The sequence below is a fragment of the Harpia harpyja genome, chromosome Z, assembly GCF_026419915.1.
Source record: "Harpia harpyja isolate bHarHar1 chromosome Z, bHarHar1 primary haplotype, whole genome shotgun sequence".
Classification (NCBI taxonomy): domain Eukaryota; kingdom Metazoa; phylum Chordata; class Aves; order Accipitriformes; family Accipitridae; genus Harpia; species Harpia harpyja.
In genome coordinates, this window is record NC_068969.1 from 113912895 (window position 1) to 113938665 (window position 25771).

At 43.8% G+C, this 25771-nt stretch overlaps 1 protein-coding gene across 4 annotated transcripts in view; it reads right to left on the reverse strand.

Moving 5' to 3' along the window:
* Positions 1–25771, reverse strand: part of MYO5B (myosin VB) — a 153461-nt gene that overhangs the window by 39493 nt on the left and 88197 nt on the right. For all 4 annotated transcript variants that reach the window (XM_052777815.1, XM_052777812.1, XM_052777813.1 and 1 more), the window contains exons 17-22: positions 22030–22116; positions 13415–13526; positions 12007–12218; positions 9241–9397; positions 6710–6949; positions 1688–1927 (exon numbers count right to left, since the gene is read on the reverse strand). In XM_052777815.1, coding sequence (XP_052633775.1) covers positions 1688–1927; positions 6710–6949; positions 9241–9397; positions 12007–12218; positions 13415–13526; positions 22030–22116 — 1048 coding nt within the window. The remainder of the gene's footprint in view (positions 1–1687; positions 1928–6709; positions 6950–9240; positions 9398–12006; positions 12219–13414; positions 13527–22029; positions 22117–25771) is intronic.

Sequence of the window (25771 nt, forward strand, 5' to 3'; positions counted from 1 at the left end):
TCAGATTAAGTTATCCTGACCACACAGTCCCCACAGCTTCTCACCCAAACCCATCATCTGAGGGCTTATCCAGAGGGGGAGGTTGGCCAGGGCAGGTGCTGCTGGGTGAAGCACCCCAGAAGAGCCCCATCTGGGCATTCTTCCACCGTAATAAAAACACAGCTAATCCCAGACCTTTTGGGGTTTTTTTTAATCTCCAAAAGCAACTCGTCTTCAGGTTGTCATACAAAAGCGCTATTCTAGAGTAACAGCTGCAAAGCAGCTTTTTCTATGCACTGTATTGAGTAGAAGAGCCCTAAGTTCTTTCCAATAGCAGGATCACGGAAACCACTTCAATGGTCGGTGCAGAAGAAAGATCACGGATTTAACCTGAACAATCACAAGCATTTGCAGCAGGAAACTAAACCCATACCTTAGTGCCCTAGGTTATGAGAACGGGTGCGAAGGTTATTCAGAATGAACCTGACCAGCAAAGACATTCAGGGTAAAAGGTCAATTTTTATTATTTGCAAAAAATCTCTACGCTCTGAAGTCTCTTTCTCCCACTAGAACGCTTTCTTGTACAATGGTGGCAGGGTTGGACCACCTCCACCTCAAGGGATTCAGAAAGCATTGGAGTTCGCTTGAAGAAGGAGAAAAAAAATTTTTTAGTCTACATCACAGGTCCAAACCCTATAAAGGCTTGTAACAACCAGCCTAGCTGGTGCTGGACAGTGTTCTCTGCTTGGGAGGGACAAGGTGGTCCCCACGCACGTCATACTCTGCATACACCTACAACACCAGCCTCAAGGACCAGCTGCAATGGCCATGGACTGCACAGCAGAAACCAAGCCCTCCTGTCCCATACCATGCTGGGCTGAGAAAGGACATCTTCCTAATATTTACAGCATCTACAACAGCCTTCTCCAACATTTTACATTACATGCCATGAGGAATCACAGAATGGTTTGGGTTGGAAGGGACCTTAAAGATCATCCAGTTCCACCCCCCCTGCCATGGGCAGGGACACCTTCCACTAGCCCAGGTTGCTCCAAGCCCCATCCAACCTGGCCTTGAACACTGCCAGGGATGGGGCAGCCACAGCTTCTCTGGGCAACCTGTGCCAGTGCCTCACCACCCTCACAGTGAAGAATTTTTTCCTAACATCTAACCTAAATGGACCCTCTTTCAGTTTAAAGCCATTACCCCTTGTCCGATCACTACATGCCCTTGTAAAAAGTCCCTCTCCAACTTTCTTTAGGCCCCTTTAGGTACTGGAAGGCTGCTATAAGGTCTCCCCAGAGCCTTCTCTTCTCCAGGCTGAACAACCCCAACTCTCTCAGCCTGTCCTAATAGGACTCACTGTATATACACGAAGCCCTGGCATATCCACAGTTATTAAGCACCCTTATTTCCAGACGAGTCTGGGTTTGGGGAGTTTCTTCGTGGCTGGCAGCACAAAAGGCATCAAGATGGGGCATCCTCCTGCCATGCAGCAGTCGCTGCTCCTGTAGGGACGTCCACCTGCCCTTGCTGCCTCACAGCCTGGTTAAAAGGCAAATTCTAGGGGCATTGAGTGACTAAAAGAAAAAAAATCTTAATTGAAGACAGAAATTCTCTCCCCTTCAGATTCACAAAGGGTGAGCTTTCACCAGTATGACCATCTGCAGGAGACCTACACAACATGACACGTGACAAACAGACGTACCTTTCTCAGTAGGTCTTTCTCCTTAATGTAGCTGTCTTCCACAACCTTCCTCTCACCATGAGCTTTTTCAAGCTCCAGCCGGAGCTGCTCCATCTCTTCTTGCAAGCTGACAAGCTGGTTGCCATCACCCCGGTGGCTCTGCTGATACTGCACCAGTTCCTTCTTCAGCTTTTCCACTTCAGAGGAGTGGGCTGACGTGAGCATAGAGAGCTGCTCGTTCAGAAGTTTGTATTCCTTGTTCTGCAGCCAACATCCCAAAAAGAAGAAAATGAGACCACAAGCGAGATCAATGCATGCACTGATGCACTACAAAAGTAACCATTAAAAATCCTTGAGCATGGTGGGTAACAAACTTCTGATAACAAACATTTCCATACATATGCAAATAAAGCTTACAAAACTAAAAACAATTTCAAAACTGTGACAAAAGCTCAATAATATTTTGGTAACAGTTATACAAGCATTTGTTAAATTGATGTTACACTTGAAGCAAAGGCAAACAACGCTTGGTAGCACTAGCAACCAAAACAAAAAACCACACTTTTATTACAGCTTCCATACAATGTTGCTTAATGCAATTGGTTTGCAATTTTTTTTTTGCCTGTAATATTGGGCTTGCAGTTTCTCCTTTTATTCCTGACTCCTATGCCTGCAGAAACACCGGGGGTGACAATGCACTGTAGCATAATTGCAGCCTCGAGCACAAAGAGCTCCCTAAACCCCAGCTTTAAGTCATGTGCCAGATCAATCATCTTTTTATTTGCTCAGATTTTCTCTTTTACAGCACTTAGCAATGATTTGCTCCCAAGTTTTGAGACCTGAAAATTCAGCAGCCTCATTTCATTTTTGTTGTTCAAATCAAAGTCAACGGGAACTACATTGTGACTAATAAAAAATCATCACTATTAGCCAGCCCCAGAAACAACAATGAATTTACTGAAGCTCTTGGTCTGTTGCGAAGAGCCTACCATGTAGCTTTGCTAACAATAGGTAGATAATCATGAGAGCAAAAGAACTGTTTTGAAATTTAAAACAGTCTGGTTTTTAAAGTTTCCTTTTTGAAAGCTTTCAATGTAGCTTTAAGGATCTGGGCTCTTACCACTCACTGTACAACAGATCCAAAAGGCTTTCCTTTCTTAAATGGGACTTTGGTGGATATTTCACCCAGTTTTGGTCTTTCCTGGAAAGCATTTGGCAAGAGATCCTTGTCCAGACCACACGAGTATCCTGGTAATCTGCAACTTAGCCTTTTGCAGTTTCTCAGAGCTTTAGTCACCAGCAGTGTTATGCCAGCTCACGAGAAACTGCTCCTTCCATCCAGAATTGTTTAGTTCACGTGGAGGCTAAGAAAAGCTTGAGATGAAGAAGCCAGAAGACAAAAGTCTTAAAAGACACAAATGTATCATTTTAAAAAGTCAATGGACTCGGGAAGTCCTGATATATGGTTTTTGACTGGTCAGGATAAGCAGTAAAGGTGCAAAGTCACAGATCCCGAGATACAACTTCTTCCTCTAAGATGTTCACCAGAGTCAAGTAAGCAAGAAAAACATTTAAATGCAAAAAAGTATGATCTATCTCTGTAATAGGGTCAAAGGCTCTCATTAACTTCTGTACAACAGAGTTAGTTTTCAAAGAACTTTATAGCCTGGAAAAGGAAAAAAAAAATATCTTCTAGGTCTACGCAGGTTCTTCCAAACCAGACAGGCCCCTGTACAAATGCATGGTGAGTTGGTGGATACCAAAATCTCCACCCTTACTTCAGATTAGTCTCTTTTAGATTCCCAGTATGGCTCATAGGATCATTTCTTCTACCATCGCTCTGATCATCCTTTTAGCCCCCCTCTTAGGTGACCTCCCAAAGCACCCCTCTCTCACTGCAGTCTCAGTGCTCCAAAGCAAGATTAAGACACATCTCAAATGGAAAAACGAGTAAATGAGGGACATTAACACCTTTTCATTTGCTCCCTTGTAATGGATTATTAGTGAACATAGAAATTCAGCATTCATGTGGTATTAAGGAATTAACATTTCTGCATGACCAAAGCCATTTCCAAAGAGATCTATTCAGAGAGAAAAGCTTTGCAGAGGATGGCAATAATCACTCTGGTTCACAAATCTCTGCTGCTTCCCCCAATTTCACAGCTTTGTGTCCCAAGGTTTATGTATATGATTTTACATACCAGCCAACTGAGGTTTCAATCCCGATACAAGATAAATGCACAGGAATGCTTTTTCTTGTTACTAGCTACTAGAGACATGACAGAGCAGCTGGATTGCTCAACAGACCCCGTTAAACTTGAACTTCCTTTATTTTAAATCATTATCCAGCCCAGCAGAGCTGTGACAGTCCGGCTTTCAACCCAGGCTCTGTGAACCAGTCTAGAGTTTATTTTGCTACCAATGGCAGAGACGACAACTTCATCACTACTGTTACCCAAACTAGTTTTATTCACAATAAATGCTCACAGAGATACTGCCGCTTGCAGAGACAGCGTAGGGAGCTCGCTGTGAGTCTAAATGTTGGCTGCATGAACACATAACACTAAATTAGGTAACAGCCTTAAAAGTGTCTCAGGCAGCTACAGTATACACATTTAAAAACAACTCACTTAACCGAAAAGAACAAAAAAAAGAAGAAAGTGGTCCAACGTGGACAGAAAAAAGTGTTCCAGTGTGGATATTTTGCAGCAAAAGAGATATAAACCGTTCTTGTGTATGCAAAAAATCCCTCACCTGATTTAGAAGGTGAATTAAATAGGCCCAGTTACGGCTGCTAGAGCGTGTGAGCTGAGGCTGACATACAATAACAGGCTTTAATGTTTTCAAAGAAAGATCTTCTGTTCCTCAGGGGCACACGGACTATTGCACCTCTCTACTCATGCATGAGCTAAAGCAGCAGAAATAGAAACATTTTCTTCCACAGCTAGTCAGAAAATGATACAACTGCAGCTCTCCAGGTTACCTGCAATTTTTTTTTTTTTTCTTAAAAAGTTAATTGGCATTTTGAAAGGTTGTGTTTATAGACTAGCAAGGACTGAAATCAAGATACTTCAGGGAAACTATGATGCAACAAACTCACTGCTGCCAGAAAAAAATCCAGTGCACTGAAAAGGAAGTCTACTGGAATGGTGCTCATTAGCACTTCCAAAGCATCCCAGGGAAGCCTGTCAGTCCTGAAATGATGGTTAAAATTAGCTCACTGGAGAGACTACCAGGAGTAATACAGAGCAGCAATTCTTTCCTGCAAAAGTTACACAGAAAGCATCAAAGTAACTCCTTCAAAATGGTCTGCGTAGAGACCGAGGGTGACCAAGATGAGCCCCAGCCCATTATTTCTGCCTACTTAAAAGCTCTCCATGTCTCCTTCCCCAAAGTAGACCTTTCTGCTGCTTTCATAATCCAAGACAGGAAAGCCCACATTAACCAAAGATTGGGGTTTTTTTATTGTTCCACTCCACACCTTTCCTAGCAGTAAGTGACAAGGAATTGAAAAAAAAAAAAAAATTAAATTTAAAAAAAATTAATACTGCTGCTCCACTGCCAAGTCCAGCAGCCCAGCAGACCCAACGCAGACGTTCACACTCATTGCACGAGTCCAGCCCAAATACATGGACCTGAAATGACTTGTCCTAATTAATTCCACCAAATACCCTCCAGATAAAGGGTTGTATCAAACAGGTTTCTGCTATATAAATATAGAGGAAACCTTATACCTAAGGTTTTCCGCTCCTAAACTACAGTTTGTCTGCAAAATCTAAGTATGCAAAGCAGGCATTTTAAAATCAAACACCACATTTGAAAGTCAGACTCTACTGCGGTACACGCTTTGCAGCCAATTAATACAGCAATGAAAGCGGCCAGCAGTAATGCAAATCCCCAGCTGTCTTGACTCTGCAGTATCTGAGCCAACACAGTCATTTCTCATCATCTTCATCGCAGGACCTCTGGTGTCATACAGGGATGGGAGAGATTTAAGGTGGCAAGGAAACCACGTGTGATGTATAAGGGTCCCTGACAATATCCCAAACAGAACGATAAACTGCAATTACTAACAACTAGTACTACAAATAAGTAGGTATCCTGACTTACAGAGAATGTTTCTCCTGCCTGTAAAAAGGCTGTTTAAGGACATAGGTAGATATGAATTTCCTGTTGATGTTACTGGATACAACTGGGTCCTAACTGAGCACTTCTTATACTCATCCCTGAAGTCCTTGTACAGCACTGGGAAGCAACGTAGAGGGCATTCATCAGAGTAACTTGCACACATGTTAGTATGTGGGAAAACCCTCCTCCTAAGTGTGTAATCAAACTATTATTCTGCAGCTCATTAATGACAAGTAGCAACTGATGAAGACCTGTCTGTGATCAAGCAGTCACAGTAAGACCATCAAGTCATGCACACGGGCATCTATCACTTACATCGCGCCATCTCACCCCTCATCACGGCTCTTACTTCTGAACAGCTGTTACGTCCACTAACACAAACGTGCTCAGACTACTTTGCAAAGTGAATATTTACCTGATTTACCGTTTACCTTCTAGGTAACGTGACTCATAAGACACACGGTTCAGTACAACAAACTGCAGCAGACACTCTGCATCCTCAGTGCTTGCAAAGCAGAAAGCATAATGGAACAATCCAGCCCAAAGCCTGTTTGACATGGGGATCTCACGTGGAGCTGCCTTGGGTTTTCAAGCAACAGCTTTGAAAATTGCCATTTTATCTTCCTCCTCTAAGTCCTTCTGGGCAGTTCTCACAACAATTACAACGCCGCTTTTGCAGCTTACTGAGCAAGCTCTTCAGACAGCAAGGTGGAGACCCAAGATCCATGTGCAACCGCACTTCCATGGCGGTGTCCCACCCTTTCAAGCGTCTGGCCAGCAGTAGCAGAAGGCTGCCACCACCATGACATCCTTCCCAGACAACACAGGCAGATAAAATCCTTCCTAGGAAGGACAACAGGAGAGAGGCAAAGCAGAAACAGGACCACGCTTGTCCCAGCACAGCTCAGGACGTACCTGCTCATCGATCTTCCTTTGAAGCTGGACCACCTTGTTCTCCATGCCAATGTTGAGCTTCTTCAGGTGCTGTGCTGAGCGGGCCTCGATCCTCAGCGCCTTCAGCTCCTGCCTGGCCTTCATGCGCCGGTAGTAACACTGCAGGACGATGGTGGCACCCCTGACCCGGCGGAAGCGAGTGCGGGCCAGCCAGCCACGGGTGTACTTCTGGAGGATGGTGGCCTTATGCTCCGCGAGGATCTACAAAACACGGGCAGAAACGGGACAATCAAGGGAGAAAAGTCAGCCCTAAAGGTAGCAGCAGCCCTGGTTTGGCTGGAACACGGCACTCGATGCTTCCCAACCTGCCTTCGAAAGGGCTTCTCCTTCAAGCAGGAGTGTCCTGGTAGGGCAAGGGCGATGGCTGGAGATAGAGACTGTTATTTTGCATCCTCTGTCGTAGACGGGAAGGGGTACTTCAACCCCCTCTCCTGGGGGGTTTCTCCAGTCACTGCGCCCAACTGATGCAGGCAGGACACATCCAGTCCTCTCTTAGGAGCCATGCTGCTCTCTAAAAAGAGTCAAGACCTGCTTGGCCAGTGAAATGAGGGGATACGATCCTGTCTGGCGAGTAGAGAACTCGATGGGGACAGGGGACGTTTGGGCTCAAGACAGACTTCATGGACCACCTCAGAATAGTACTCAGATCCACAAGTTCCATAGCTAGCGGAATAAATAGCCATTAACAGACACACCAACACTCAGCAATAAACTTACTGTCCCTTCAGCATCAGATATAACTCACACGAGAACAGGTCTGTAGATTTTTTTTTTTCCTGTGTTCCGCCCCTGCATTATGATAATTTATACTGCAGATAAATGCTGTCCTGGTGGGATTTGTTATCGTGTGGATAACCTTCAAATAAAACTCTAGAGTCCTTTCGCTACAGTCTGCAGCCAGTCCTCTTGCGTGATTCAATTTCCAGAAACTTATATCTGTTTTTGTGAAACTTCTGGCAGTTTTGGATTGAATCTCTCCCCCAAAATTTACAGCAATCTTTTCAGTAGGTTGCAGTTGAATTCCCTCCTCTAAAACTGAAGGCTGACGTATTAGAGGTACAACCAGCATGTTGTTAATAACTTTCTGCACGTTGATCTATGCTGCAGTATTATGAGGAAAGAAATACCAGGAGAATTTAAAGATTACAAGACACTTTGCTGTTGTTAGTTTGGGATAAGTTGTATCAGAAAAGGTACCATGTCAGCTTCTCTTACAAATCTTTTGTTTCACCCTAAGGCTTTCTCTGCACTTGCAAATTTTAATTTAGAATGAAGGGATTATGTGAATTTAGGATGCAGTACCAGTTACTCTGCAATGAGTTTTGTATGTCTCCAACCTTGGCACTCTTACAGATAAAGTTGGGGATGCCCAAAGAGCTAGAAGAAATCCTACTGCATTGCCTCAGGGACCTATTCCAGCCTTACAGCAAAGTCTTGGTGGGCACTGGGCATGCCCTGACCCCACGGAGCATCACCTGCAGCCCTGCATCTGTTGCTGAGCGTGCTCTTGAACCGACACCTATATCCAACACCTATATCCAGGTGCTCCAGAGATTAAGGATGTTCGGATTTGAGAGGCCTGACCTTCAGCCAACTTCTACACCCTGTTAAGATTTTGGGTTGCCTTGAATCTCAGACTTTAAATGCTGGACCAGCTGACTCCTCTGCAGAGGCTTCCGATTTAAAAAATAGATGCTGAAAAAGCAGTGGCAGCACAAATTCCTGATCACCAGCATCCAGCTGCTCTGTTTTAGAGGACATGCCTGATCTCGCTAGTGGGTCACCAGGTGCCCAGGTAACCTCCATCATCTCCAGGAGCAGGCTCTCCTCTCCTGGCTCATCATGCCTCTGACTTCTTTGAGTGTCTTGGTGACCACAATTAGGCATAAATTTAGGTGACTACCAAAGGAAGGCTGGATGCAAGGAGTGGACAGAAGATTCCCCAAAGCTGTTCTCAGTTTCCTGACAGACGATTTCTCACTGTATCACTTGCTGTAATCAAACCTTTGCTTCCTTGCTTTCAGCTCCTGGTTTAACACAGAAAGCTAACAGAGAGAACTAATTAAAAAGGGATTTATATCAATAAATGACTTGATGCTTTCCATGACAGACCCTACTGTTCTTCCTACCATACTGGAAACAGCACCTGCAGCACAGCTCAGACACAAATTCAGTTTGCCAGGGAGGTTTTTGCAGAGTATGGGTTAGATCAAATGACATTTCCAGATTTCCACAATGCCTTCCGGCATCTGAATGACTAACTTCATTTAGCTGCTCCGCTGGGGTGCTGCTGCCAAAATCATTTTTGCTTGTACAGCTTTAAATGGCAATGCTCGCCATCAGCGTGTGCTCTCCAGAAACGCCAGTGGCTGTCGGCTTTGTAAAACATCAAAATGGCCACAATAAATACAGCACCATGCTATGCCAGCAGACGTAAACATAAAGGCTCTTGCCACTCTTTTCTAATGCAAAGACACTCCGTGGAGTCATACCTTGCGATAAATCCTCCTGACAAACATGCCCCGAGCAAAAGCCTGAATGGTGATGGTTGCGTTGCGGACCCTCTGGAAAGCTCGGAGGATCCGCAGCATTCGGTACTGCTTCTGGAAAACGATGGCAGCTCTCGTCCTCCTCAGGTGCTCAGCAAGTCTGCAAAGCACAGGAAAAAGGTTAGCAGTAAAACTAAACTTCCCTTCTCTCTGTTGTAATAAGTTTTAAACTGGACAAGAGAGAAAAACCTTTTGTCCAAAAGTAGCTTGATGGTGTTCAAGAACGACCATCCCAGCAGTAAGGCTAAGAAAAGAGCTGCTGATAGCATGTCTCCATTAGAATAATGGGAACACGTATGCAATCAGACAGCATCCACAGCACCCGAGAGCACTGGAACAAGAAATCAACACACCTCATTACTCCTAAACAGCATGAAAAACAGTATTTTCCAGCTTTTCCTTTGGTTTGGACTCTCTGCCTTATGTACCTGAGCCAATCAACGTCCAGGTTGGCTCCATCACTTCCCTAACTATAAAAAGCAAGTGTCGCAGAGGGTATCTACCGACTCAGTGAAAACGGCAGCAAATTGATTTGACATTTAAACCAGTGTGCAGTGGTTTGGCAACATTCACGAGCAGAGCCCCAAGCAATTCAGAGAGTAAATTATGAGGGACATGGTCAACTCCGTGCCATGTTGCTCCCACTCTCCAGCTGAACTCATGTTCAATTTGCTGTTACACAGGTTAATAAATGCCCATAAAACCTCCATTTAATTTGATAATTAGCTTGTTTCACTGAATTCATGATGCATTTATTGCTCTCAGCATGAAGCATTATACAGATATTTGATTGACTTATTTATTTTGTAAAAAGCATATCAAAACCGTAAAAGCCATATCGGATTGGCTCATATATTGTCTTCATCAAGGATGATGGTTTCTCATTAGGACCCACTGAACCACAGCTTATTAAAGAGGACAAGGGATGGTCTGTTTCCAAAAAGAGGAGAAAGCAGTTATTCAGATGACATCCATCCCTATGAAACCTGCATGAAGAGGTGAAAATCATGTTGAAGAAACACTGCAGCAGGTAGTTTCTGCATATCTGCTTCCAGCCTCTCTTTTAGCTCATACCCCAACACTTCGACATCACCAGGGATTCCTCCTCCCCTCCTTAGAGGGATGGTTGGCTGATGCAAAGTCAAATATAGAGTCCAAGTCTGTAGGTGTGCATGGAGAGCCCATCGCAGAGGCTAAAGTTAATCACCGACTCTCCCTTTTTCTTAACCTTCCTCTTATTGCTCAGGTCTCATTCGCCTTGTCTTCAAGAGAGCTGCAAGACTGCCGAGAGGGACCTGCAGCCACAAGCCTAGAGAAGTACATGGACTTCTGAGGACAAGAAAAATCTGTGCTCAGTTTTAATTAAAAGTCACCAAAACGCCCAGCTTTGCTTATTTGAGACCTTCTATGATGCTAATCCCTTTCACAAGCACAAGTAATACCACAAATGCAGTGAGCATCTCTGACGTTCTTCCAAAATACGGTATGATTTAGATGAAATCCTTGGAAGGAACATGGAAGTTCTTTGCCTTTAGTTGCTTCAATAATTGATAGAAGTCAACGTTCATCCAGCAATCAGGAGTGAAGAAGTGACTGTGCAGAAGCCTCGTAGCATACAGGCGGCATCTCATGTTGCCCAAGTGCAAGCAGAGTTAATTGGGCTGCAGATTAGGTAGCAGCACTTCTGATGGGCAGATGCTAACTCAGAGCCAGGGAGAACGTTGCTGCTCAAAACCGAAAAATGTAGCTAACACACTAGAGCTTCTCTAAGCAGAAAACAAGAAGGGAAACAAAGCTGAAAGGACCCAAATCTACTCCTTGTTCTTATCTGCAAAGTGCCTGAAGCCACCTTGGCTAGATGCAGGAGAATGGCAGTGTTTGACCTGAATAAGAGGCACAAGATGCAAGGTGACCTGTGTGTTGGGATGCTGTTACGTTGCTTTACTGCTCCCTCACACCCACCTCACACCCGCTACCAGCAGCCTACTCTCCAGTGCAGCGTATCTACAGAAATCCCAGCAAGCCACCGACACGAGGTAGCTTGAGGTTCCTGCACACAGAGAGTTAATTGAGCTCTATTATTCAGTACTGTAAATAGCCCCGTTGCCAGTGATTTGGAGTGATTTTTCTCATTACAAAAGGATACAGCAAATCAATTCTGAGAACTCCCCTTGGATACCAAGGAGGCACAAACCTGGTCCCTGCAGAAGAGGAGCGCATACCAACTAGCAAAGTGCTCACTGGCTGATCTAAATGCCCTTTGCCAGAAGTAGTCAGAGAAAAGTATTAGTTCTGTGAAACACTTCCACTTAAATATCTCAGAGTACTTTAGTCAGCTGATTACAGCCTAGCTGCCTATGCTATAGCCCTGGCTCAGCACCTAGAAATTAAATCAATATAGATATGAAATCAAACTGAGACAAAGAATTTTGATCTCTTGCCCCCAAATAAAGCTGGAGAGAGGGGCCAGGAATGAGTCCTTACTTCAGCACAGAAACTTTCGCCATGGTACCTACGTCCACAACGTGGGTCTTGTTTTCACGGGGCTGAAATGCAACACCCCGTGCAGAGCATTTTCAATGTTTCTCATATGAAGCCCCCAAGTCTAAGGCCTGCAAGATGGAACTGACTCAGAATACAAGTGCCCAGAAGTCATTTTCCACTTGACCTCCCAGCTAGCCCTTTCTCGGAGGGCTTCCTAGCACCCACCTCCGGGCCAGGTGCCCACGCGTGTAGCGCTGGATGACCATTGCAGCTTGTCTCAGCCTTTTGTACTTGACCCTCTGCAGCCAGCCCCGCACCGTCTTCTGAATCATGATTGTGGCAGCTCTGAACTTATCTGCTCGCAGTTTCTCCAGATATGCCACCTGGCCTGCACGGAAAAAGATCTTGGTACGTCCAAACTGGAACTTGTCTGGATCCTTTTCAAAAGCATAAAGGAAACTAAATTTAATTAAGGCAAACATTTTTTTTTTTTTCAGTCTATGTTGCTCAGTAGATACAGATTAAAAAACCCACTTTGAATCAAATTTATCAGCTTAGCTCGCATCTCTTCTTAATTGGGTGATGAAGATATTAGACTCCAAACTACTTGAGCTTCTATATACCCATTGAGAAATGCGGCACTCGGATTCAGTCTTAAGTTCCATATACTTACACAAATTTTGAGTGTTTTTTAGCTTGGGGGGTTTTGTTTCTTTTTTTGTTTCTTTTTTTTTTTGTTTGTTTGTTTTTTTTTTTTAAGTTAAATAGAGCAATGCAATGCCAGAAGACTTCAAGAAAAGATTTTTCTTGAAAAGATTAAGGCTTACATCTGCAAAGTCATACATGCACTGCAAATCGCTCTGCAGCCAAGGGAAACATTTGGTGCGTAAGGAGAATGGCTTTTGCAGAGAGGAACCCAACTGAGTAAGTACCTCAAAATCCCACGAGGAAAACAGATCAAAAATTAAAACCTGGCTAAGGTGCTGTGCGTATTCTGGGCTGCTCAACAGCAAGAAACCTTTGCATGCACATTTTCAATTTAAAAATAACGCACATGAGTGAGTAGCAAGGTTTTGGTGAGGAGAGGTGGCAAAGACTTCTTGTTTGCTTAAGAGAAAAAAGTCCCAATTTACGGGGTGTTTTTTCTACGTATTAGTTGCTATTAAAAGTCTCCCACACGTCAAGATAGGGCATTTATTGCATTTTTCTCTACTCATTTGTGCAAAGAGGCATTTAATGATTGACTAAAGTTCATGGTGTTGTCAAAAGCTGGACCTCTAAAATGTGCTCCAGCTACGGCTAGCCAAAACCAGAAGGAGGGGTTGGGGGGATGAATTTTCTAAATGTGTCCGGTTGTTCATGTACAGCCAGTGATAGCAAACTCTGGACTTCACCAGCACTGAAATGGTACGTTCAGCTTGACTGCAATCATGAGATCCCATGTCACGCTTGCTCTCACTACCTTCTTGTGAGACTATCTCATTTTGGAAAAAGCCCCAGGGTGCCTAAGCTGAAGAAGCACCTGCATGAGCAGCAGGTGAAGTAGGAGCAGGAAGAGCAAAATTCCAATCATATCAAAGCCACGAGCTTCCGTGCTGTAAAAATCATTGCCAAAGATTTGGTCCCAGCTCACCTTAATGAGGTCTTCCAACAGGGTCTGACAGATCTGCTTCTTGTCATTCTTGGAGAGGTCTCTCTTTTTCATAAGAACACGATACCTATTGAAAAAGTCGTGGTAGGACCATCTGAAAGCAAAGTATACACAGGATTAGTCTGCACGCTGGGCATTATTTCCTTAACATAAAGCCTTTGGAGTCACAGACAAGTCAAAATATGAAACTCGTATACCGATCAAAGCCACCTGAAAGAAATTAGGACACACCAAACCTGACCCCCACTCTCAGCTCTCCCCTGCCACTGAACACCCTTATCAGTGCATTTCTAGCCTGGAACAGAAAGACCATGGATCACCTTGTTTTCACTCCTCCTGATGTGCTTCCCAAGCTACTGCATTTTACCAGTCAAATACAACAACACTGTTCCCTTCGGAAAGGATAGGTTAATTTTGAAGAGATCGTGGATCTCCCGATTTGGCCAAAAATTTAAAAAGCAATCTTGATGACAGAAAATGAATCAAATACAAATTCTTCCTTATTTTGCTTTTCCAAACTCTGTTGAATATTAATTTGAATCAATTAATTCACTAATCAGTCCATGTTGAGGTCCATGGCCGAGACCCTTAAAACAAACACAAAATCTCTGGACTCCGGAAAGACAAAGTAGCCAGTTGGAAGGTGCCTCACTGTCACCAGCAGTGAAGTTCCCAAACATGGAACACTAACTGAAGGAATTAGAGCACTGTAGCTTACTGCTAGGAAATATGATCTCCTGCCACAGCTGTTAGATGTAGAGCCTGCAGACTGGATCCTGAAACTGGTACAGCATCTGCCAAGTTTCAGCCTTCTCCAAGTTAACACAGTGAGTTATGGACCCCTCAAAACCTGAGTTTTTAATTAAAACACTAGGCATTTCCAGCAATGTCAAGTACAGCCATCGTTATTTCAAAAAAATATGCATAACAAATGTCAAAAGAAGATGGGAGAGAATTGCAGAGATTTTGATTTCTGCTTTCACTCAACAAAACCATCTGTGAGCCTGATCCTCACCCACATGGATGTTCTGGCAGCCAAGATGAGAACACGCTGTGTGAAGAGCAGCCACACAGAAACATCTCCTCCTCCGCCCAGCAGCCAAGTGCATGCCTTTATTCTTGTGTTCTTACACCCAATTCTTCCTATTTTTCCACTTCCAGAGATTAAGAGAGGGGGGAAGAACAGCAAAATAAATCACAAAGGGCCAGAGCGATGCTTGTGATGAGTCCTTACACTTGGCCAGTTTGCAGTGGTGGGGCTGGGTGAGATGTCACACCACGTGAGCACCTCCCATGTTCAAGACTACAGTCTCTATAAAATACTACACCTCTCATGAAACTCCTGAAGGCTGGAAGCTGGCATATTCGGTAAGATAGGCATACCAGAAATATAGTACATATTTCAAAATACATGACCAATGGTTTCACATCAATCCAGAAAATGCAGCAGGGCAAGAAAGCCAGTTTGATTAAAAGCAATACTCTAATAAAAAGAGCACAGTAGAAGAAAATGTTTACAATGAGAACAAAGGGAGAAAAAGAAAGGAAAAAAAAAAAAAAAAAGACAGACTGCTAAGGATTGGCAAGTACCACACAATTCCTGCACAGACACATCGCACCCAGAACACATTTTGCAAAGAATACGGGAATGGTAAAAACTAGAGAGAGTCCTTAGCATTGTTCCTGAAGCAAAAGATACGACTGAGAGCTCCTGAAGACAGCAGCAAGAAGGGATTTGTGATGAGAGGGTTTCCCATACTCATATTGCTCTGAGCAGCTCTGGAGTAGCCAGATTTAGCGAACATTTCATCCCTGCCTACATGGGCTAGCCCTGGGGCCAGACAGCCAAGGCTATCCACCCTCAAATAACCAAAAATACTGGATTATCACTTAAAACAACAACAACAAAAAGATAAGATACTTGCTATGGGGAGCTCTCTCTGGGGTGAGGTAGAGCAAAACTGAACACAAAGATTATGCAAGACTACAGGCTTGTGTCATGTTGGGCTTAAGTGTAAACATTTCCCGTTTTGTACCTGCACCTTAATCCTTTTGCTCTGTGCACATAAAACCCGTTTTCATTTTAAGCACGTTTGAGGCTTTACGCTGTTCCAAATCAAACCTGAGAGGAGAAGCAGAGCACACAGTGCCCGAGGCACGCAGCCAAGCGTGCGATGCTGGAGACCTCCTGCCTGCCTCAGGTATTACTCGAGCCAAGGAGAGCTCAGGGAGAGAAAAAGAGGAGGGAGTATTCCCATTAACCTGCCAGAGTCAGTTTAGGGGCTGATGTTATTAACTCCTGCTATTTGGAGGAAGAAATCATCCTGCAGGTGCCACCCAGGCTCCTCTAGCAAAGAGCAGATGGTGAAGAGGCAACACGCCTAACTGAGGGCACGGGTCCAAGCTGGGCAGAAAGCAGCAAAATCCATCATCTTCCTGCACCAAGACAGAGATGGAGATCCCACAGCTGCTTTCAAACAAGTCAGATACCTGCAGAAAACCCTTAAAAATAGATCGTAAGTCACTACATAGAGGGTCTTTCTTCAGAGGCTGTCGTTCTCATTTCACAAGGTGGTAAAAACTGATATTCCACTTGTTTCCATTCGAGTCCTTCTTTAATATAAATAACATAACTCACTTTTTAGGAGTACATCTCACATGAGATGGTGGAAGTGGCAGGGAATACGCTCCCTGATTGCTTTCGGGGTGTTTTGCTGGGCTAGTGGCATCCGTAGGCGTCTATCCACATCTCCCAGAGGTTCACAGCCAAATGCTGCACCTTCACGGCACAGCACCGCTTCACCCTTGCTGCAGCGAGGCCGCCCTCACCATCCTCGCCGATTTAGCAGGAAACGACAGTCCTGAGATCACGCTCCTTGTATTGTTGTCCGCAGAATATCAAGACAAAAGCTCTGCCACGCCGGGGCTCAGTTGCTCCATCGGGAGTTTCACCGGAATATTTGCGGTCCCAGTTCACAAGCAAAAGCAAGCTGCAGGGTTTCATAGGTGGTGTTACAAGATCCCCCCCCGCCCCAAAAAAGGAACAATTAAAGCACTCAGGTGTAATGTAACATGCCTGTTAAACCATTTCAGGTTCGAAGCAGTATAAAATTACCTTATAACTATGTGCTCCGAGAGAAACAAACATGATCCCCCAACCCTACAAGGGAGATCTCTCCGGTGCAGAAATACTGAAGCTCAATGCTCTGGTGCACACACACTTTTTATTCTTCTGCACGCATACTTTTTTTTTTTTTTTAGGTTCAACATCTGCATCTTCAACAGAGAAAAGGAAGAAAGAGGAAACTTATTTCCCTCCTGCTAGACGACAAAGCAATTCCCAGCATGAGACAAAAGATGTGCCATGTTACCCTACAGCTTAAAAGGTCAGGAGAGATTATGGAAAGGTTATACCTCAGTTCAACTTCTTGACAGGTATTAAATTAAAAGCAGATCTCAGGTTTTCAGGATGCTGCCAAACAACACACAGCCCATGCACACCTCATTGCTAGGAGCTGGAAACCACCGAGGGCCACTAAATAAAGACAATTCCTTATAATTATCAAGTTATAAGATCCAGACAGGTGGTGTAGGCAAAGAGCTGTAACCAGGAGGATTTTTGTACCTGCACAACTGAGAAAGAGGTAGAAGGAGGCATGAAGGACTGGACAGATACTACTCAAACTTTCCCAGGAAAAAAAAAAAAAAAATTATAATCTCAGGGCTGAGATCAAGCACAAGCAGCCCCGAACATCAAAATTTTGCTTTGAAGTCAGCACAGGTCACTAAAAGGAAGAGGCAATAAAAGGAATGGAAGGACACAAGAAAATAACTTATGCCTGTGAAGAAAAACCTCCTTGGGCTAGAGCAGCAAGGAGGATGCTCAAGGGCTTGGCCAGGAGCAGGAGACTTAGTCAACCCAGCAATTTCTTTGTCATGTACAGGAATTAGACAGAGGGAATAAGCCATAACGCACACTACAAATTAAGCCTTTTTATCTGCGGTTTAAAGAACAAGATTTGGATGCTTTACAGAAAACTACAAGCGGGTGCAAAGCAAAGGGGCTGCTCCTGCCCAAAATCGCGAGGCTACGAACCCGAGAGCAGCCCTCGTGCTTCAGAGCCAACTGGATTTATTACAACCTCGTAATTAAAGGGAGGGCTCGGGGAAGAAACTGGGGGTAAAATTCTGACTCCTGAGAAAGCCTCTGAAAAGCATCTCTCCAAGCAGTCAGCAACTGCCCAAAATACCTCCAGCCTATTGTTTTAGGGCGATTACAGCGATGTTATTTCAGTGGCACTGAATGAAGAGCTGAAAGGAGTATAATAAGAGCTTGAAGCTTTTATGACTTAACCGTAATACAGTTTCTTTCAGTGGCCTAAAATGACTGAATGCAAAATCTTTCCATTAAGGGTAAATAAATTCATCACCCCCCATCACCCTAGACCATCCCAGCGACCATCTGCTCAGCAAACCCGGCTTCAGGTATGAAATCCTGCCAGCACCACGTGGTACCTTCCCCTGAAGGGATCGATATTTTAAGCAGTAAGGAGGTGGACTATATTCATCTTTCTATAGGAGCTGAAGCCTCTTTGGGGGCATGCAGGTTGAATATCTGAGTCAAGATTGGACATGAAATTATTTAAGAAACTGCAGTTCAGGGAGAAAATTTCTCTTGCCTTGTTTACTGCAGCAGAACAGATTTGCCTTTCAATTAGCTCTAAAACATGCAGGCTGGCGTGGCCTGAAATTATCTGGAATATATTCAAAGAGCAGAATGAGGGGGAAAAAAACCTGTATTTACATATTACACCTTTGTTGGGAGTAGGGGGAGTAGGCAAACAGAACTGCTGGCAGCCAAAGTCATTTATAGGTTTTGTTTCCCTGAAATGACTGCAAGACAGCTAAAGGCACATTACCAAAAAAAAAAAAAAAAAATTTATAGCCAAGGATGCCCACGATACATTTCAATTATGAATGTTTAATGTTTATAGAGTTTAGCAGCTGTGATTTCATACTGAATTGATACAAAGATGCTGCATCTGACAGTCAGCTCCAGCAACCAGAGGAAGCAGCCAAATGCCAAGAATACTTAAACCATAAATTTCATACGTAACAACTACAATAAGAGTATTTTAGAGAAACTGCAATGACAATGTTATTCAGAGTGATGGCACAGTGGGAGACCACTGCCATTTTACCACTGACTGGAAACCACCAGAACCAGCAAGAAAAAAACACACAGTTTCAACAAAATGCAAGTTAAAAACTTGTTTTAAAGAGTATTTTGTTATTAATGGAGATCTGCACCAATTAATTCTTTACAGACTGATCTTTATGCAGCCAGTTTCTATAAAGAAGATGAATGGTTTTATAGTACAGAGCCTTCTTCCATGCTTTACCCATGGAAGTTGATGATAGATTTACTATCTACTCATCTAAGACAGTCCATTCATCACAGCCATTTATGTACATGTTAACAAATGCATTTCTTAACTGCTGTGTAACATTTCAAACCAAATGATATATTTTCAATTTACTTGAGATAGCTGCAGAGTGCAGCCTACCATGGAAATGATAAAATAAAGCCAGGTGTACCCAAAGTGGGGAGCACGAGGCTTCATCTTTCAGTGGGAATATATCATGACTTACATGGGTTGAAGAACACTGAAAATTATATTAAAACTTTTTTTTCCTTAAAGGAACCAGGTAAAAAAAAACCCAAACTATCAAAGCCTCAAAACATTCAATTCTTCAACCCATAAAGCAATGGAAAAGCATGAAATAATGGCAGGAGGTGGCTTTATCCAGAGATCTCTAACCCAAAGCCACACCACTCTCGGAAGTTACTCTTCTGACAGCATGCTGGAAAATATTCACATATAAATACTACAGGATGAAAATAAACATTTTCTCCTGTTTCTGTAATAAAACTTGAGATAAAACATTTTGAAAATTCCCTGTTGCTCTAAAGCTAAATTGCATAGAGCCAAGTGAAGCAAAACTCACAAAGATCAAGTTTTCCATTATTATTTTAAGTGGTTTAAATTTATAGCCTTCACACAGGGTTTAAGTTTAAAGCAATGACCCTCCTTTTTGACTTTATCCTTAATCAACCATTATAATCCAACTTGTCTCAAAATATAAGGAAATACAGAGGAATAATCAATGCTTGCCGTGATGAAAACCGAGACATATCGTATGGATGTAAATATGCAGAAAGAACTGAAACATGTATTACATTTCCCACAAAATAAGATCCTGTGGAAGAAGCTTTTGCCAAGCTGGTTTATAAAGCCAATTCAAATATACAGATTATGAATAATCTTTCAGTGATGTTGCCCAACTCCTGGGTCTGGATTTTCAAGACTAGAATTTTATGACCAAGGAGGGCGAAGAACTACCAGAAGTCAAAGTGAGTATCTTTCTTAGCACAGAGCTGTTCATGTATACGATTATCTTCCAGAAACATTAAAAAAAACCAAAAATCTGTCCTTGAAGCATCCCAAACTGGAGAAGGTCACCCTGAAAGGCTGAAGTAGCTATTTGCACCCTTTTTTTCCCCTGGAGGAAGAACAAAAGCTGACAAGTTGCAGTGATGGAAGAGCTCTGTATTCTTAGTATCCTGGGAAAAAAAGGACGTCATAACCAAAAGCACGCAAGCAGAGCCAAAAGCATCCCTTTTGAGTTTTTCGGAATGGAGTGGTCTTTGCACCAGTCAATTATTTGCCATAAATAGATCTTGGCTCGTCTCCAGGTGCTGCAGTGGTTTCTCCCCTCCCCAGTTACTAATTATACATCTATTTTAGTGCCATAGGGTCTAAACTGCAGAGTTAAGTGAGCAGAGATGGGAAAATGCTACAAGTTGTTAGGAAAATTATGAATGGAGAGGAACAGGGTATCCCTGCAGCTATGCTAAGACCAGTAGCAAAACCCATGGACAACCCTCAACTCAGAGCTCCCCAAACCTCGCCTGGGACCCACAACTGCAGACGCCAGGAGCCCCCATTGCACTGGGGAGCATGACCACTTGCTTAAGGAGCATAAAACTGCCTTTCTGTGGCCTTTTCCAAATGAAACCACAGCTGTTTCACTGCTTGAGGGCTTTAGAGGACAGACAGATGGATTTGACCCTGCGGCTACTTTAACAAAGATAATAAAAAACCTGACCCATGGGCTGGTTTTTCATTTCCCTCCACGCCTTAGAGATCATGTAATTTAGGAGCAACTTTTTATTAGTTACTTCCTTGAAGACTTCAGAGATGGGAGCCAAAGGTGGTGCTGGGTCTTCTAACAGGGCCAGACCCCCAACATGAGGACCCAAATCTCCACGGACCTCTGCCACCCTCCCACACTGGCAGAGGAGAGAGAGAAATTGGTTTCCATGAAACTTTTCTTCTTTTTCTTTTTTTCCTTCTGAAGTAGTTGAGCTCAGCTGGCCAGGGAGATCCCATCACCAGTTTTTGCCTGTCCATGGAGGTCACTGGCCAACAGAGGTTAAGTGGAGCAGAACCACCCCATATCAACGCACAGAAGCTGCCATCGTCAGAAGCTGTTTGCAGCTTTGCAGAAGATGAGAGTAACTGCTAAGGCAGCACACTCCTCCCCAAAAACCAGGACAGGGAGTTTCTCATGGTGTTCAGCATCACGCTTAGCCGACTCTTTACTGAGTGTATTTATAACTCCTTTGTTCCATATAAAAAGGCTGATGGCTATGCTGACATTAACACAAAGCTGCTTGGCACTAGAACGCAATTGATGCATTTTTAGAATTATTTGCCCTTGCCATCTTCAGGGCTTATTTATAGTTTATGTTTTCTGATTTATTAGGCCCTAAAAACCTCTTTTGAATTTTGTATCACAATTAGCAAGAGCCATACCACCCATAGCCTTTCCTTTTTAAGATGTAAGCATTTGAAGCCTAGTATGCTTTGGATATGCAGTGTGAAAGTCTGCAATAATATTTTACAACTCTTATTTTCTTTCTCTGCAAGTATAACCAAAAAATTTTTGGCCAAAGTGACTATTGCAGCAGGTGTCTGAAGCCAGAAGAAAAAAAAAAAAAAAAAAGAAAAAAAGGAAGGCAAACTGTACAGTGCAAGGAGCTTTTGTATGGGGAGCTTCAGGGAAGAAGTCCTCTAGGGCAACGCTTGCTCCCAGGCAAGCTGGATGCAGAGGATATAGAAACATTATCTTGTTACTGGCTGTCCACCTTCGTGTGGGATCAAAGCTGGATTCTTTTATCTGTCATGCACCAGCACATTCAGAGATTTCATCACATCAAATTACTTCTCAGGACCAAACCGAAAGGACCAGCTGAAACATGACACAACACACCCTCTGGCAGCCTCACTTTGCAGCTCATCACTTGATAACGAATCTCTTCAATTTGAGGAACCCAGGACCTAATGGGAGTTTTGCAAAATGAAAAAAATATAAAAAGGGGAAAATCTGTCCTGGATGTAAACCAGCCTAAATAAACCCTGTTTGTCCTGAAAACACTAGTGTTTTCTTCTCCCTCCCTTGCCCCAGATGATGAACTTGCTGAGTAAAGCACACCAGCAGCACACCACCACACCTAATTCCCAGCACGGTACCTGGACGGGAAGCCAGCTGCACTGATGCGGATGGTCTCCAGCACTCCACAAGCTCTCAGCTGCTGTACCGCTCTTTTCGGATCAAATCTGCAATTATATTTAAGATCGAGATTAACACAGTGAGGAGGAACCCACATCAATCTAAAGCATCCATGAGAACATTTATGTTGGCATCCTCTGCAATATCTCTAATTTTGACCCTGCTGATACACACAGTGCGCGTTAGGGAATTCAGTCCTTTATACCCACGAGTACACTATGCTGCAAGAAAAACATACTATTGCCTGAAACAACTTATACTGACTCTTTTGGGGACAGGAATTAGCTTCTGATTTGTGGAAAAAAGCTCTGCTCGCATCATTAGTACAGGGGCTGAAGAAACCCATACATCCATGGATAGCTTTTGTCCATACCCATTCCCTCACAAAACTTCAGTATAACCACAAATCCCATGCCTTGCTTTGGGAACAGCTTGCACAAATGTCACACATTTTCTCTCCATGTCACAAGACGTTGTGCTTTTCAAGTGCAATGGACCTTGCTATTGCCCTACTATCAATGCCAAGTGGTACTCTTGGGACAAGATGACAATCTGCTACAATTACTCTCCATAGCCATAATCTATCCAGCTATGTAAAGCAACACAATTACGATAAAGAAGGGAACAGGCTACCCCACCACAAGCTGCCTGATGAACCAGACAGTATTACTTTTGCAGCTATAAGGGCAACAACGTAATTCCAGAAAGAAGTCGAATTCAACAGCAAAATACATCTGATATATTCAATTCCATACCAAACCCAAGTAATTAACAGGTCCCACAGGTTTGCAGACTGTTAAGTTTACCAAGAACAGTGGTGCTCATGGTCCAGACTAAAGGCCTTTGGTAGGCATCATGTGGAAATGCAAGGTATTTCTGCTCTCAGCTGTCTGCCCTCCTCTTCTTAGCTGGCATTACCCTTTACCACTGGCACCTCATTTCCATCAGCAATTTGTGCCGAAAAACTTTGTGCCCACTTCCAGCTGAATACTTGGCCATGCTCTCTCTGGTTCCTGGCATGAACCCGCTTTCAGATCGGTCTATCTTTGCGCAGAGTGCAGGTACCAGCGTCCCCCATCGCTTTTCCGTCCCTCCTTCCACCTCGACACCAAATGCACAAAGAGGTCCCAGCTCTCCAGCTCAAGACGTTGGACCCTTGAAGAGGTCATTGGATCAAGCTTGGACTCATAAGATGTAGATGTCCATAGCTGTCTTAGGTTTCCAGAACAAGGGTGAGGAACTAAAGTTTCTCAGGTACCTGCTTGTCCCTTCCTGGAAGCCCAAAGTATTTATACCTGCAGGTCAAGACTGCATGAATAATTCTGCCCGGCCTCTGCTGTGCAAAAGCAGCATAAGAAATAGTCCCCTGCTACTTTGTGTGTTTTTAAATTCCCTGGACCTGTCAAGTCCACAGCAAGTTATTCGCTACAACACCGCAAACACGATGCAGGGTGCAAAAATCAGTCTTGGCTGTCACTCGCTTCAAGGAAGAATCTACAAGGGTACAATTTCCATAACAATAAATAATAAACAGAACTGGTAGATGGATGGGGAAACCTTCAGTCCTGGAAGATTCCAGGGCAATCTACGTCGTACACGAGGGGAACCTTCTGCAACACGGCCAAGCCCTGCTCAGTGGGGGTGAAAAGCAGTAACCAGAGCGGCTGCAGTCATTTATCAGCATGGAAAGCCAGGACCCTTTCTAGCAACAACTCCAGCTATAGACTGAGGCTGAAATAAAGAGCTTAAAAGTGAGACAACACACATTATTATGAACTCCTTTTCCTTGCCATGGCAGGTAGAGGCGCCTTGCGGGTTGCTTTTGGCCTGGAAATCCAAGTAAGAGATCACAAACTCTGCCTGAAACAGAATTTGGAAGGAAAATTGTCAAAAGGTGCAAGCTGAAATCAGGCATTGCCCTCGCACCTCTCTCTTTGAGGTCTTCTCCACGAAGGTTCAACCTCAGACACAGCCTGCAGTCAGCTGCAGCAAATATCACTGTGTGGTGCCAACGTTTCCTCCAGGCTGGAAGTCTGACAGCCCTCACCTCGAAGATGTAAAGTCTCTAGTCCAATCTCCTATGTTCAAGAGCTGGGGCAGGTATGGGGGCAGACCCATAGCTCAGGGCTTTATCCAGTCAAGGGCTGAAAACATCCAAAGATGGAGGTTGCACAACCTCTCTGGGCAGCCTGCTCCACTGACAGACTGTCCTCATGGAGACAAAAAAAAAAAAAAAAAAAAAGTGTTTCCTTATCTCCAGTTGGAATCTTTCACATCAATTTGCAGCCATTGACTCCTGTCCTCCCACCACACACCGCTGTGAAGAGCATGGCTTTGTCCTCTTGGTAGCTCTTGTAAGTACAAGGCGGCTGCTGTTAGGTCCCTTCTCCTCTCCAGGCTAAACACCTCATTTTAGCAAAAATGTAACCTTCTTGTGAGCTGAAAAATGTTGTGGTTTAGAAGGAGAAAAAGGTCTGTGTTTTTTCACTGAACAACGAACATAACACCAAGTGTTCTGCATGCTACAAGACACCACTTCAACATTAAGTCAGAGCGGTGCCACTGATGTTTCTTTTCACTAATGCCTCCTGGCACCATGTGTTTTTCAGCACAAGTGCCTCTGAAATGCAGACTCCTTTACAGCCATCCCAGTATCCTCCAGGCCCGAGTTTTGCATACAAGCAAATAGACTTTGAGCCACACTAAGGATACAAATTCCTCAAGCTGGTGGCAGCTAGATCAACATTGACCAAGATTCACAGATTACAATTTCAATTAAGCAATCCACGATGGGTGAGGAGGGAGATAATCTCTTGCAGAAGAACCCCCAGTACAAGACACCTGAACCAGTGCTTTCTGGCTTGTAGATGGGGATGCGACACCACCACCCCACACCAAAGCACCCTCCTGTCATGTCCAGCCCATGGTGACTCCTGCAATGCTGCTGGCTGCAGACAGACACCTGCACACTGCTCCTCCAGAACCATTCTTGTGTCTATTTTGGTTTGCCCTTTGTTCCCAAAATCCTGAGCTATGACAGCTCTGACATTGGCCAGATGGGGAGCATCGCATCGGACCAAGTCACCAGTCAGACTGCGAGCAGACACAAGCAGAATTATCCTCCTGGTATTTGCTACCCACAACATCTTAGAAGTACAATGGAGTTCATTTAGATAATTACTGCACCTTGACAGCCAGGAGCTTGCACATTTATAAAACGATATTAGCTGTATCCTGAGCATCACATGAAAAACTGAATTGTAAAGTTAAAGGCAAAGAAGTGAAGATGGATGGGCTGAAAGTAGAGCTGAGGAGGGCCACGGAGTCTTGGAAACACCCTTTGGAAAGGTGAAGCCATTTCACCATGCAGAGCATCTACCACACTTTCACTACAGAAAGCTAGAAAAATACTTCTGTGCTTTATCTAAAGAAAGCAATCAAACAAAAAGTGTAATCCTGAATTTCGTTTAAATGGACAACCTCCGCAATAGGCAACAAGAGATTGAGGCCCTAAGCATCTCCAGTACCTACAAAACAGCACATGAAATAGATACAACAGACCACGGAAACTGCCGTCCCAGCACAGACAGCCAACATAGCCTTCTCCAGAACTGCTAACTAATCATCTAACAAATCAGTTAAATATAAGCCAGTTCCTGAATGTCTTCTAACCATTAATATCCTTCACTTTGCTGTTTGCAA